The sequence below is a fragment of the Erigeron canadensis genome, chromosome 8 (genome assembly GCF_010389155.1).
Source record: "Erigeron canadensis isolate Cc75 chromosome 8, C_canadensis_v1, whole genome shotgun sequence".
NCBI lineage: Eukaryota > Viridiplantae > Streptophyta > Magnoliopsida > Asterales > Asteraceae > Erigeron > Erigeron canadensis.
The window spans coordinates 10,004,435-10,019,113 of NC_057768.1; the positions used below are offsets into that span (position 1 = coordinate 10,004,435).

At 34.4% G+C, this 14,679-nt stretch overlaps 2 protein-coding genes and 3 long non-coding RNA genes across 6 annotated transcripts; 3 read left to right on the top strand and 2 right to left on the bottom strand.

Moving 5' to 3' along the window:
- Nucleotides 1-228: 228 nt before the first annotated feature.
- On the bottom strand, nucleotides 229-1,341 carry LOC122609913. Its single transcript, XM_043782861.1, has 3 exons — nucleotides 1,271-1,341; nucleotides 874-1,142; nucleotides 229-296 (listed from the first exon to the last, which is right to left on the bottom strand). The coding sequence occupies exons 2-3, from the start codon at nucleotides 1,137-1,139 to the stop codon at nucleotides 236-238; spliced, it is 327 nt and encodes a 108-aa protein (XP_043638796.1). The 5' UTR covers nucleotides 1,140-1,142; nucleotides 1,271-1,341; the 3' UTR covers nucleotides 229-235.
- A 3,832-nt stretch (nucleotides 1,342-5,173) lies between these two features.
- LOC122578569 lies at nucleotides 5,174-5,649 on the top strand. Its single transcript, XR_006320524.1, has 2 exons — nucleotides 5,174-5,490; nucleotides 5,595-5,649. It is a non-coding gene; the product is annotated as an uncharacterized LOC122578569 (long non-coding RNA).
- A 25-nt stretch (nucleotides 5,650-5,674) lies between these two features.
- Nucleotides 5,675-6,708, top strand: LOC122578568. Its single transcript, XR_006320523.1, has 2 exons — nucleotides 5,675-6,133; nucleotides 6,415-6,708. It is a non-coding gene; the product is annotated as an uncharacterized LOC122578568 (long non-coding RNA).
- Nucleotides 6,709-8,820: 2,112 nt separating this feature from the next.
- On the bottom strand, nucleotides 8,821-14,437 carry LOC122579519 (phosphoinositide phosphatase SAC6-like). The gene is made up of 20 exons (XM_043751702.1): nucleotides 14,210-14,437; nucleotides 13,933-14,016; nucleotides 13,571-13,698; nucleotides 13,393-13,484; nucleotides 13,252-13,309; nucleotides 13,028-13,084; nucleotides 12,899-12,932; nucleotides 12,741-12,821; nucleotides 12,424-12,530; nucleotides 12,199-12,285; nucleotides 12,028-12,105; nucleotides 11,586-11,656; nucleotides 11,416-11,514; nucleotides 11,162-11,261; nucleotides 10,783-10,891; nucleotides 10,623-10,695; nucleotides 10,221-10,314; nucleotides 10,035-10,127; nucleotides 9,796-9,862; nucleotides 8,821-9,110 (listed from the first exon to the last, which is right to left on the bottom strand). The coding sequence occupies exons 1-20, from the start codon at nucleotides 14,391-14,393 to the stop codon at nucleotides 8,980-8,982; spliced, it is 1,827 nt and encodes a 608-aa protein (XP_043607637.1). The 5' UTR covers nucleotides 14,394-14,437; the 3' UTR covers nucleotides 8,821-8,979.
- On the top strand, nucleotides 9,717-11,819 carry LOC122579520. Of its 2 annotated transcripts, none has more exons than XR_006320659.1 (3): nucleotides 9,717-9,883; nucleotides 10,643-10,922; nucleotides 11,454-11,819. It is a non-coding gene; the product is annotated as an uncharacterized LOC122579520 (long non-coding RNA). The 2 variants fall into 2 exon arrangements; XR_006320658.1 differs by having other exon boundaries at nucleotides 10,648-10,922.
- Nucleotides 14,438-14,679: the final 242 nt, after the last annotated feature.

Genomic DNA, 14,679 nt, shown 5'->3' on the forward strand with positions numbered 1-14,679 from the left:
TGTACAACTTGACATAGCAAAATCAACTACATGAACAAATCAATCATCTCCATGAACAAAAAAGTATATCTATTACAATGAACCAATAGTTGTTGAGTAACAAAAAAGTATAGATCACTTCATAAATCAAAGCATGTTCCAAGACCTACACTACTCAAACTATTGTATCATCCCATAGGCTTCAACTTGATTCTTGTGATCTTGTCTCACGAACTATTGTATCATCCCAAAAGCTTCAACTTGATTCTTGTGATCCCATCTCACGCTTCTTTTTCATGATTATCCACCTGATATATCTATATCTATACTATATTATAAAGCAGATTTCTCCTAAATTTTCAACATTGAACTTGAAATTTTCAATATTGATTTTAAGTACTTCTCTAAAATGCCCCTCTTATCTATTATATATTTACCTAAAATAACTATAATACTATTTCTCTCTCCTCAAATCTCAACCAATCATCTTTTTTCTCTCTCTCCCATAAATCATTTATTCATCCAATTCATTCAAAAATTTTTATGTCAAAAACCGTACATCGATAAATTATAAAAATTGTATGGGTGTTCTTAAAATTTCATGCTCTTTCATTAGAGATGTCATTCGATATACTTTCGACAAATTTTTAAATCCGGGGGCGGAGCCCGTATGGCTAAGACATTTGACTATCATACTCTATGACATATCAACTCCTATAACCTATCACATTCTATGACCTAGGTATCACCACCACTATCTCACTGCCGCAATGCGCGGGTACTTGCTCTCGTAATTATTAAAAAACATGATAATACGAAAATAGTTATATGGAAATACATATTTAAAAACATGATAACTTGAGTAACAAGGCATAGTGGTTATAAAATTCATACGCATCATCGACGGTATCGAAAACCTTCCCCATAATGTTATCATCTTCAAAGACCTGTCCTGTTAACTCAGTATCTTCAAATATCTCAGACTCGATATTAACATGTTCAACAATATCTTCCCTTTCCTCAGACCCAAGGTCTACATTAATATCTTCACTTTCAGATTCTAAACCAACCAAATACCCATGTTCATCAATATTAGCAATTTCACCTGTTTCATGAGGCTCATCCTCTAAAACTTCTTCAAAATCAATTGTGTCATCCATGTCCTATAGAGAAAATATCATATTTGACTTGTATTATATCACTGATTATTTGACAAATAAAAAATTACAAAACTTGAATTAAAATCTCAGTAAAATATAATGAAAAAGAAAGAGGATTGTTTATAACTTACATCTTATCTCCGTTTGCGACCACATAGTAAACATAGAGATTTACTGATTATATAGGAGAGATGGATGGTGCTAAGAAAAGAAGAACAAAAAAAATTAAGGAGTGCTTGGTTAGATGTATTTAAGGGTGAGAAACGGATATGATAATAAAAAACTATGCTTGGTTGAAAAAAAATAAGTTAATCAATACTAAAGCTGAGTAAAAGGTAGGGATAATGGCACCGGAATGTAACCAACTATAACCAAAAGGTTATGTAATGTAACCAACTACTAGACTAGCTATGTAGTGTAACCACCTTTGCCTTTTGGGTTATGTAATGTAAGCAACTGGATAGAAAACAAGTTGTCGGTTACCACTTTCATTTTTATTCTTTTTTTTATTGGGATAATGGGAACGGAATGTAACCAACTATGACCAAAAGGTTATGTAATGTAACTAACTACTCGTCTAGCTATATAGTATAACCATCTTTGCTTTTTGGGTTATGTAATGTAAGCAACCGGATGGGAAACAAGTTGCCAATTACCACTTTCATTATATATAACAATTATAGAATATACACCTCTTCTCTCTATCTTTTTCTTTTTTCACTTTCACTTCTGGTCACAACCATCACCCTTCAGCCACCATTACCACCGGTTTTGATTTTGAAGATTCGATACGAAGGTTTTGATTTTGAAGAGTCCGACAACAAGCGACCTCTCTTTTCTATCAATTTGAGTTCGAAGATTTGTGACTTTTATTGAGAAATCAAATTTGTGTGTAAATGGCTACATTAATATATGGATATTTATCGAGTAGATGGTGATTGACAACAGCGAAGAACAACACTAAATTCTGTCGATAGTGAAGAACAGCATCAGATTCCGACGCCAAATTCCGGCAATAGTGAATAATAGCAATAGATTTTGGCAACAGCAGCAGTAGCAGATCCCACCAACCAGCAACAGATTCCGGCAACACTGAACAACATCAGCGGATTCCGTGGACATGATCATACTTTTTTGAGCTTTTGCATCATTCGTTGAATCATTTCCATTCGGATCTTTAAAAATAGTTGTGGAATTCAATAAAACAAAACCCATTGACATATCTGATCATGGTATAGTGTGGTGATTAATATTATAGAATGAATCGGCATGGTAAAACCATTTGTCTACGACGGTGAAGGAGAAATTTATATAGATATAGATATATAGTGATAGATAGAAAATGATATTTTGATTGATGATATGATGAAACAGGTGGGTTAATATATTTGGGTTTAGATTCTTATTTTGGGTTGTGTTGCATAGTCCATGTGATGAAATGAAAAAGATAAAAGAAGCTAAAGAAATAAATAATTTTATAATTTTATTTATGTTAGTGGAATTACAAAGGTGGTTACACTACATATCTAGTTGAGTAGTTGGTTACATTACATAACCCTTTGGTTATAGTTGGTTACATTCCAGTGCCATTTTTCCTAACTTTATTTTTGGCTTAACCGGATGAAAACTTGCGGTAGCAGGTAACTTACATGACATAACCCAAAAAATAAAGGTGGTTACACTATATAGCTAGTTAAGTAGTTGGTTACATTACATAACCTTTTGGTCATAGTTGGTTTTATAGAGTAATTTGTGGGTAATCACCATCCATTACCCACTTTTTAATTTCTCACTACTAACCACCTCCTAATTTTTCTCTCCACTCACTTTTAACAAATTAACTTCCTGTACGTTCTATTCTCATAACATAAGTGTTTGTTGGATAGAGGGAGAGAATAGACGGTTGGATTTTGGGGTTTTTTATTTTAGCCAAACGACGTCATTTTGGGTGGGTTTTTCATCTAAGTTACATGCCCAACAGACCCACACTTCCTTTCCCCTTAATATAAGGATAGGTGCCTAAAAATGTAACTAAGTATGGCCAAATGTATAATGTAGGAACCAACTATCAGTTTTGGGTATTGTATAGAAGTAACTTGGTAAAAGAGTCTAAACTAGTATTCAACCGGATATACGCTTATGTGTAATGGTTGCAATGGTTGCTGCCTCTTCATTATTCCTAATTTTTCCCTACTTTTCATTATTCCTCTTTCCCCCAAATTTTCCCACCTTTTCTCTCCTCTCTCCTTTTTCCCGCTATCAATGGCTGCAACCTCTCCTTCTTTATCAACCAATCGAGCAAATCGATACTCTTGCTGCCACTATGGAGAAAAGATGTACATCCTCACATCATGGACTAGCAAAAACCCAGGAAGGAGATTTGTTCGGTGCCCTAATGTAAGTTTGCAATTCGATTAGGGTTCCTTAAATATTGTAATTTTGATAATCAATATATGTGTTATCATACCAGGTAAAAAACCGTTTGTGAACCACTTTCAATTTTATCGACGAAGAGCTTCCAAATCAATACTAAAAGGATTTGTAGAGATCAAACTAAGAACATTCAATTTGTCACCAGAAGACGATGCAATTTTTGTGGTGGTTAATGCTTGTTCTAGCAAAGACTATATAGCTAATATTGTTGGAGTATGTTTTGTTGGTCAAGATATTACAAAGTAGAAAGTCGAAATGGAAAAATTTCTTCAAATACAAGGTGATTATTGGGAAAATGTTGCCTAGGGAGATTTTTGGAAGTTGTTGCCGTTTGAAGGGTCTCGATTCTTTGACAAAATTAATGATCATTTTGCACAACGTAATTGGAGGGCTGGATGCCGATAATCATCCCTTTTTGTTCTTTAATAAGCGTGGCAAATATGTGCAAGCTTTATTGACGGCAAATAAACGGGTTAATTTGGCCGGTGAGGTTATGGGAGCATTTTGTTTCTTGCAAATTGAAAGCCCGGAATTGCAGCAAGCTTTGAAATTACAACGCCAACAGGAAAATAAATGTTTTGAGAGGATGAAAGAGTTGGCGTACATCTGCCATGAGATCAAGAATCCGCTAAGTGGACCCCCACTTTGAGCCATGACTGGCTCTTGACTTGCACTTTTAGCACTTGGTTCAGGATGCACATTTCTAGCACTTGGTTCGTCGTGTGTGTGTGTGAAAGTGTGTGAAATAAGAAACTGAGCGAACAAATTCAACAAAAATCAATATCCAAAATTGATATTGATAAGTTTACCAGCTAAGGATGGAACAAGTCATTTTTTAATGGTTTAGACTCTTTTATCAAGTTACTTTCATATAATATCCAAAACTGATAGTTGGTTACTACAATAGACATTTGACCATACTTAGTTACATTTTGGGGCACTTATCCCTAATATATGCACACATATTAGTACCTCTGCTATATGTTCGCTCTCACAGAATCAACACCATCTGCTCCGCTTGCCATCATCGCCATCATCGGCAACTTCACACATAGATCCATTTGTATCGGGTTTTCTTTCTTAGAAGACCGTAGCCATCTATTTTTATTTATTTTCCTCGTAATTAATTCTTTCTTGTTCGATTTTTTACATTTACTTTTTACAATTATACATATTTGAGAACTTAATTAACTCATGTAATTTAAACTAATTATAATGTAGAACATGTTAATACCAATGCATACATTATTAATCGAATGGGCATGTTGCGAAAAGAGCCGCCTTCATCATAGGTATATTTGCCACCCGGCTCCTTCATCGCCACCACTAATAACACTACCACACCCCATTTATTTTTTGGTAAGGGATAATTTCATATATATCTAATTTTAACATCCTAATTACATATATGCCCAATAAAAGTTAAAAATTTCATATTTACCCAACTTGAAATAATATTCTATCATATATATCCATTTTATTATAAAGTTAATTAGAACTAAATTTACATTAATAATTCCCTAATTGGCCTTAAGAGTAAAAATAAGTATAAAATTCCTAACCAACTACTAAGTACAACCATCTAGTTAAATGGTGGCTCAAACCAATGTCTCTTGAATCTAAAAGAACCCAAACCACCACACACATGCTATCCTCGTACAACCATCTCAAACAGGCACTCCTCCCAAATCCCATTTAGATCATCATCACCTCCCACTAAAGCCAGAAGGCCAATTATAAATTACAGATGAAAATTTTCCAAATGATTGAAATCTTGTTACATAGGCTAATGATCTTTCTCTCGATGCAGAGACATTTTGTTAACCCTACGAACCTGCCTAACTAATTGTTGTTATGGTTACGAATTGATTGATTGTAGAGTAAACTGTATGACGACACATTTCATTATAAAAAAATTGTGAGTATTCTTTCTTTATGTGTATCTAAATTTTCATATATTGCCGATCATTTGGTATAAACCCATTCCCCCCTCGTTGTTTCTCCACAATGAATTCGTTCTAGTGAAAAGAGGTTTAAATCAAAAAAAATAAAAGAAGAATCATCATCAACAGAAGAAGAAGAAGAAGATGATGATGATGAAGAATTATTAAAAGAAGAAGAAGAAGAAGAAGAAGAAGAGTCAAATGTACCCCAGGTAATATTTATCTATATATACATGTAGTGTTCTTTTTGTAATTTGGGTTTAGTAAATTACTCGTATTTATTAACGAATTGACAAGAAACGGAAGAAGGGTAAGAAGTTGTATTTTAAGTTGGGAGATGGAAAGTTTGTGATTGATGAGGACTATCTCACGGAGTCTAAGGCCATCCGTACCTTTTACCGGTGTGGATTTCACGGCGCCATATCTGCCAAAATCAAAGATAAAAGCAGCCGCATCATTAGATTGGCTCTTTAGTTCTCCAAGGATCGTGGGCTGATCAAAAAACAACATAAGAACTAGAATGATGATAACGACAACCTTCTCCTCCAACAAAAGTTGAAGGATTTCGATGAAAGTTTTCTTTAGCAGAATCACGCCGATGCTATTGATCTTGCTGATGTACGCCATTCTTCATTGTTTTATATCTATATCATCTGTGTTTTTTTTTTTTTTTTAATATATATTACTCGTATCTGATTTTATATCATCATCTGGTTATTACATCAAATAAGAAGGCAATTAAAAGATTTTTAATTAAAAGATGGCAATCAAGTCTATAGTTAATTATTTATAAAATAATATATTTTGACTAAATATTTAAGGTAAATATAAATTGATCTTCATTGTTTTGCTACATTTTTAATTTTTTGTTTTGATTTGAGGTTGCTTGCCGTTTGCAGATGAAAAACCTCTATTACCTGATGAGAAGGACTGCTACTGACATAATCTTTAAGATGACTCCTGACGAAATTCGCAAGATCTTCGACGTATATTATGATGAAAATAAAACCGACTCTGATACCTTTAAAATGATGAAGTACACGCTCCGTAATGCTGCTTGGGCTTTTAAGCCAATCATGTAGGCCTCCCTCCCTCCCTTATGTATTTATATCGCACTTTAGTTATAATCTTGTGGGATGTCTTGTGGTTTTGGATGCTTAATGAATTATATATTTATATGTATTGTTGACGAATGACTAATCTACATATGAATAACTGGGCTTCTTGTTGCTATGATAGTAAGCCTAGTTACATGCGAACCCTTTTAATCTTGTTTGTCTTTCGTTGTAACTAGCACCAGCTTCTATGTTGTGTTCGGTCTTCGTCAGTATTGTCTTAAACCTAATTCACCGACTATTTCTTTCTTGTTACCTTGGTATATCAGTCTTCTTTTAAACGACATTTACGTGGTCCATGTGTTTTGTTTATTTGTACGGCATTATTGAAATTAATAGAGTTTAAAAAAGCTTAATACAAGATGCGACATATTTTCTGTTTCAACTAAGATATTATATTTGACCCATCGTCCCGTCCCAGATAAAGCTTGACCCAAATCGACCCATACGCTGATGCATCAGTAAATGTGCCGAATTTTATACCTTTGAATATGTTTGTTGCTTGGAGAATGGAACTTTTTTTTCCCCTGATTAAGCATCTGCAAGTAAGCTCTCCCAAGAACGGCCACCACTTTGAATCTGATACCTTTAAGTATGGTTGTTAACTGTAACTTTAGTAACTCGCTAAAACTTGCCCATTCTATGAGGCATTTTTGGCCTTTGAGTCTGTTAAGATCCCCTGCCTTTCCTCTTGTAACATACTCCACTGATATAACTCTGAAGAATATCATGGAGATAATGCAGACCATAATTAGAAAAGACATACATCACATGTGATGTGGCTACTTTGTGAAGGTCGGTGTTGATAACACCGGACTTAGTGTGATTTGTACAAGTTCGGTGTTGTCAACACCGGACTTCCTTGTTTTACAAATCCTTTCAAACAAATTCCTATAAACACCACAAACTCTAGAAAATCTCCCATCCGTACAAAATCTTCTAACCTTGAGTCTAGCAAAGCTTAAGCTCTGACATGTTTCCCAACCCAGCCAACCAACCAGCTATGCCACTTCTTAAAAAAAGCACACCTTGAGGTCCATTGAAGGCTTGAAGGGAGTGTTTCCCAACCCAACCCAACCAACCAACCAGCTATGCCACTTCTTAAAAAAAGCACACCTTCAGGTCCATTGAAGGCTTGAAGCTCCCTGCATTTTTGTCTTACTTCCTTGATCTTTGTCTCTAGATCTTTGAGCCTACGTCCCGGTTATTGGCATGATCATGAATTGAACACAAATTCTTTAAAGTGAATTGACCATAAATGCAATTTACGAACTTTGGCATAATATACTGGACATCTTTAGATTAAACACTAAGTGGATGTTAATAAACCCGATTGCTTACCACTAAAATTCTATCCGTGCGATGCACATTGGTAGATAACTTTAAGTTGCGGCCAGGCACTCAAATGTACACACATAACAGTTAAAAACAGACAAGTATATCACTCCTAAATCACATTTTAGGTAAAAAGAAATTGGACATATTTTGGGTCAATCAAACCTCGATTGTAGAAAAAACTTTTATTCTGACATGTTTCCCAACCGAATCAAGCAGTTATACCACTTCTAGATAAAGCACACCTTGAGGTCCTTTGATGTTGCCTGCATATTTGTCTTCGCTTCCTTGATCTTTGTCTTTGGTTTTTTTTAGCCTTCCGTCCAGCTTTGGCATGTCATTGTTTTGACCAATAATTACTAAATATAATTTCATGATGAAATTAGTTAGGGAGATAGTATGGTTTTGTTCCAGGAAAGATTGCGATTGTGATTCCTTTATGCTAAAGAACACTCTTATGAGTTAATGATTTCATTTGTGAATTCATCATCTTCAAATTACTCTGTAACTTCTAATTCCAACAACTTAACTTCAAAATACTCAGTCTTTTTAATTAAACCTGTTTATTCCCCAAAACATTTAATACGTTTGATGAATCAAACACATTATAGTTCATAGAAAACATAAATTTATGAATATAACCCTGTAAGTCAGGAAAACAATCCTTCATTTTTCGATCATGAAGTGGTCCGTGGTCGATTCTGCCATATTGCACGGGTCTATGCTACTAATTTCATTACTGTTATTACTTATTAGTCATTTGCGAGTCTTGGCTACTTTTAGAAGACATCATTATCTAAGATACTATCCTATCATGCAAAAGCAAATTGCTTACGACCATGTTACCAAGTAGAGTGAAAGACAGAAAAACTATGTTACCATTAAACTACATAACACAAACGGCACACTTATATTCCAATTAACCCCAAAAAGAAATATAGTTACACAACGTATATTATTAGGATCAACAAAATGGCTAGATTGGCCGGGAATGGCCAAAGCTTCCGAAACAAATCATCTTGTAGGTTTGTGCAGCTGGGGTCTGTTGCAGAAAGCCCGGCAATTTGCTCTGACATATTGTATTGTCAATATACTTGAAGTTGCCCAAAAAAGAGAAAGTGGCAATTGCCAATAATCATTCCGAACTGCAAAAGATAAGGAATCAATGAGTAATGTGGTAATGTGTCGAATTGGGTTGTGTCATATCCCAAAAGGGTTAAATGTAATGTGTGCAACCTCCTTAATTGTTCCTTTTCAAAGGGTAGGTGCCAAGTGGCTTGAACAGGCTGAAAAAGGTTATAGTTACATGTAATGTATACAACTTCCTTAATTGTTTCTTTTCAAGGATTCAGAATAGTAAAATGTAATAATATTGTATTTGTAATGGTGATTGAAATTGTTGATAATGATTTTGAACACTGCATAAATATATGACCCATTTCAACCCAGAAATGCGCTGGATCCCTATTTAGTATCCACACTTGAGTAAATAGTTTATCTCTGGAAATTGGAATGATTGTTGTTCTTACGCAAATGACAAAAGGAATATTTAGTTTGTAAGAATAAGTGAGTTTCATAAACTATGCTGAAGTGTTGAACATTATGACTTTTTCTTCTTTTTCTTTCTGCATTATGGTAAAAACCAGTAAGTACTGCTAATATAACAACCAAACTTACCAGACTTCCTATACTGTCGGAGAGAGAATGTCGATTATATAACATGTTTATTATATATGGAAATTCAGGCAAGTATGATGGCAACACTGATAGGAGTCATGGGTCTGTGCTCAAAATTTGGTATAATGTAAAAGTTGGTGGGCACCAACTCACCTCGCAGAAGCGACAACAATGAGAAAAAGATCCCCATCAAGATCAATCCTAAGACAACAGGAAAGGGCTGCAAAACACGGCCAGTAATGTAAGTGAAAACCTTCAACTTAGAATGTCACAAGAATGAGAAAAAGATCCCCATCACGTTTATAATGTCATAGAATGTTCACCACGATGAATACGTTTGGTAAAACCAAGAATTTATACTAATAAATGGCATTTCATCAAACTATACTCACTGCAATGGCCTCTATCCCTCCTTTCTTCAGATTAGGAGCCATGTCTCGATTAAAAGAAACAATGTAATGCCCATGCACTAAATCAATTGAATCCTACATAAATTTATAAACATACAAAGTTAATAAAAGAATAATGCAACTAAAAAAGATTGGTAGAAAATTAGAAATGAAGAGCAACATGCTGACCTGTTTTGTACCATCAACAAAATTATTTAGGTAATAGCGCAGTAGCGCATTCCACCCGTCTTTCAGAATTCCTCTGATAGTTCTCCGACCAAATCTGAAAAACCACCCCAAAGAAGATTTAAATACACATCAAAGCAAAAGACCATTTTCATGATTTCAGTTAAACTTCTACAGAGTTATTGCCTTTTTGGTACTTCTGTGATCAGTATAGGCAATGGCAGTATTTTTATAGTTATAGAATTGTAGTACAATTTTCTTAACGAAACCACTGAGCAAAGGTTAAGATTATGTAAACCATACTACCCACCTCTTGAAAGTAGGTCATTTTGGAGACACAACGTATCGTCTCTCAAAAGCGTACTGAATTTATAATATCTACAGTTAAAATGTATGCAGTTGTACCTGACAAAATCTCCTTTCAGAGCAGGTGTGCCAGAGTACTGGATGCTTATATCATCCCCGTGATCAGCCCATACTGTTGATACATATGCCATCAAATGTTTGGACAGTGAGCTTAACATGAAAACTAAGAACACAAAGCCATAAAAAGTTGGTTGTATACATATTTTGAAGCAGTCATCAAAATTAGGATGTGTGCTAATGCTTTCATCTGCATCGAATAGACCAAGCCTTTGAAGTTGAAATTCCAACATCTTTCTCCCAATCATGCTCTACACCGAGACAAGATAACTTGAGTTGAAGGTATGCTATGCACTTAAGCACCACATTACACAAACTACACTAGCAGAAAGTACCCAATTGTACATATAAACAAGAGTAAATTGTACACAAAATGAAGTTTAATGACAATATTTTAGGATCTGTAAACTATATACTCAAGTAAGATTCCGGGTTACTTCTATAACCTGAAAATCTTTAACCACTTACTAATTCAATTACAAACTCAAAAGAAAGAATGCAAATACTTCAAAGCATTATACCTGTGTGACATTTGTACGATCTAAACAATCTACACAATTAGTCCGCACGATTCCAATTTGAGTTTCAACTTTTTCACCCTTATCATTTAACATATAGTACCTACCATTTGAAAATGAGAAGTAACATTGACTAATGAGTTATCAGAATCAACGCGACAAACATTATAAGACATTATAAATTCGATAACTTGGCTAAATCTATAACATCTTAAAAACGTTTACAATAGGGATATTATCTCAGGACAAATTATCACCTATTTTTAATTAAGAAATCTTCAATTTGATCGTACAGGATATTTAGCCGCTCGAAATGAACATGTCCACAAATCTTGTGGAAATCGAAGTGAAAGTATCTGCAAAACTCATCCAAATTAGCATATATGGCTTGTCTATGAGCAACCCGGAAAACTAGACAATACTCTACCTCATATCATTGTTAAGAATGTTCTGCACTGAGGTAGCAAACTTCTCACTTAAACGTCCTTCATCACCACGCTATAATAGATAACAAGCAGTGATTAAAGCAAACAGAATGTTGCAAGACCAGAAGTGTCAGTTTCAGCCCATTTGCTTATGAATGGGTCGATTTGCGCTATCTTTTATCTCTAACGGGTCCAGTGGGTAGAAAGTTGCCCAAGGTGTACTTTTAATGATTAAATCTGCTAAATCTTTTCATTCAATAAAATAGTTTCTTATTATTTTCGTAAATTATGATTAGCTGAACCTATCAGCATGACCCATTTTAATCCGTACCAAATATGACCAGTTTTGATCCATTACCCAAACTACCCGGGTAGCCTGTATTTCCAACTCTAAACAACAGCATTCTGTTACTGAGATTTGGCATGAGAGAAGACTATAATTACCGTATTGACAAGATCAATGGCTAAAATATTTCCATACTTTTTTCTTAAATCCAAAAAGTGGCGTTCAGCAACTCGAGGCTACAGTAATAATTGTATAAAAGCATCAACTGGTTAGGAGAATGTCCATGGGAAATAACAGTTAACAATTAGTTATAATAATTGTACACTCACTGCATTTTCAGATTTCAGGATCTCAAACATGGGCTTATATGATAAATCAACAATCTGATCCCAGATTAAAGGGATTGACCCGCGGACCTAAAAACAAAATATCAAGAACTAGTCAGTATAGAGCTTAACTTAATATAAAAATAATAAAGAATATGCATGATGAAGCAAGCCAACTTATATTTTTGCAAATAAGCATAAACAATACAGAGTTATATGGAGTTGTACCTGTACAAATGATGCCGTATGTCCTTTTAACTGTATAATTTGTTCACTTTCCACAAAATTTGCTACATACCCATCTGCATCTGCCCCTCTTCTCCACATCCGAGTCCCTGCTCATATATACATACAAAAAACTAAATAAAGGTCTTTTGGTTTCTTTTATACTGCATAAAACTCAGCTATTCTAGTTTGGGTTTAGGATTTTTCATCTGTTATTTTCTATAGCTTATATTATTTGAACTGACTTTGATAAATTGAGCTAAGTAGATGCATATGATTAAAAGAACAGAATACTGTGTGGGTTGCTATACAAATCATACCGTTCCTCCTAGTACATCTTCTTGCTATTAGAGTGACATCTATAATATCTTTCCCAATTGCGGCTTGAAAGTTCTGAAAACCTGTTGCTAAGTTAAGAAAACAGGAGAAATAATTCTTTATGTTGAGAAGCCATTGCGAGTGATGCAAAAAAGGATACTTCCTTGAAGAATTGGAAGAATGTAAGGATCAAGCTTCTGCAAATGTGATCATATGTTGGGCAATCAGAAATATGAAAAGTTGTGAAATGATTGAGCTTAACATATTTCAAGAAGATAGATAAACAAACCTTATTATCTACGAGAGGTTCCAACATGAAATTATTCCATAGAAATCGCGGTTCTGCCTGTGACAACAAAATTTCTTATCAATGTATAGTCTAGTCTTTTTTCAATGAATGGATGCAAAAAATATCAGAAAAAGGAATTTGAATGTATGAATGTGCAAAATATGTTCTGAAGATCAACATTATATTATATACTAGGAAGAATTTTAATTATGAGGCAGTTTTACCTGCCTCCAGAGAGGAAGTCGAGAAGATTCTTCACCCAAGTAATTCAGCCGTTGCGTACTGCAAGAAGCAAAAATGTCATAAAGGTTTGATTCGGAAAACAAAAGATATTGATGCATCTTAAATATAGAGAAGATATAGACCTTAGTGTTATGTTGACATTGTATGAAAAATATAATCCGGGTGTCTTTTCTGCAACTTTTAACAAACTATAAAACTCAGACTCCATCTTTTTCTGCCAAAAAAAAACCCATAAATTTTACACAATTTCTTATGCTAATGCCACACAAACAGAAAACGAGTCATAGTTACTAATGTTACCTTATCATCCCAAGAATTTTTGGCTGAACGGTCACAGGAAAAGACTTTCAGTGACAAAACTTTGTATATGGGGTGGCCTAAGAATGATCCAACGCATTCACGTTCTGTTATAACTACTAAGTATGATCCTGAAAGCATATAAAAACATATTAAGCAAAATATAACTGAAAACTTCATAGCTACAACTAATAATGTAGCTATATTAGTGTGATGGATGATTTATTTGCGCAATATTGCTCATATCTTTGTTCTTGTACAAGCACATATTACAAAATTTAAAAACACCTATTCGTATAAACAAACTAATCTTTTTTCTTTAATGTGATAGCTACAAAACAATAGAACACTAATCATCGTCTCACCTGCCAAAAGCTTTACAATCCCGACAACACCATAAATTGTCTGAATCCTTGGAACACGAACGGTAGTACAATGTGGAACCTCATCTGCATAAACAAAAGTTGAGTCATTAGCCGAGACTTGACACACAATCAAACCATCTACATAACATTCGGTTTTCTTAAATGGCCCATGTTAACAGCAATCACATATTTCATATCAAGCCGATCTCAAGTAACAGAATGCCGTTCAGGTACACTATCACAAAATATTGTAAAAGGAACGTAAAGAAAAACGAACCAATGAGAGCCATGGATCCATCACGATTAACGGCCAAACAAGAACCAGAAGAAACATCAAGGGGCTCTGCAACATACTGATCAGGCAACTCCCATAATCTCATACGTGTATACAATTTTCGGGTATGTTCTGCTTTCTCCATCATAAAATTGTCAATAATTTCCTTGGTATCACCGATTTCCATATATGATTTCTTTTCTATTTTTCTTTCAAATGTGAAGCGGAATAAACTCGAATGTGTAGCACCACCCGCTTGGTGTTAACAGAATGGCGCTTACATTTCGGGTAGTTTTTGTACGGATTTAGTAGTTCGTTATATTTACAATATAATCCCCCCTATAATGTCGCATAGCTACTCTACGTTCCCTTGTTCCTAGTTGAATTTGTATTCAAATTAAATTTTTAGTTAACTATGCTACATAAAATGGTGTATGAATATGATTGCTATTTTTTCCAGATTTAGTACCTAA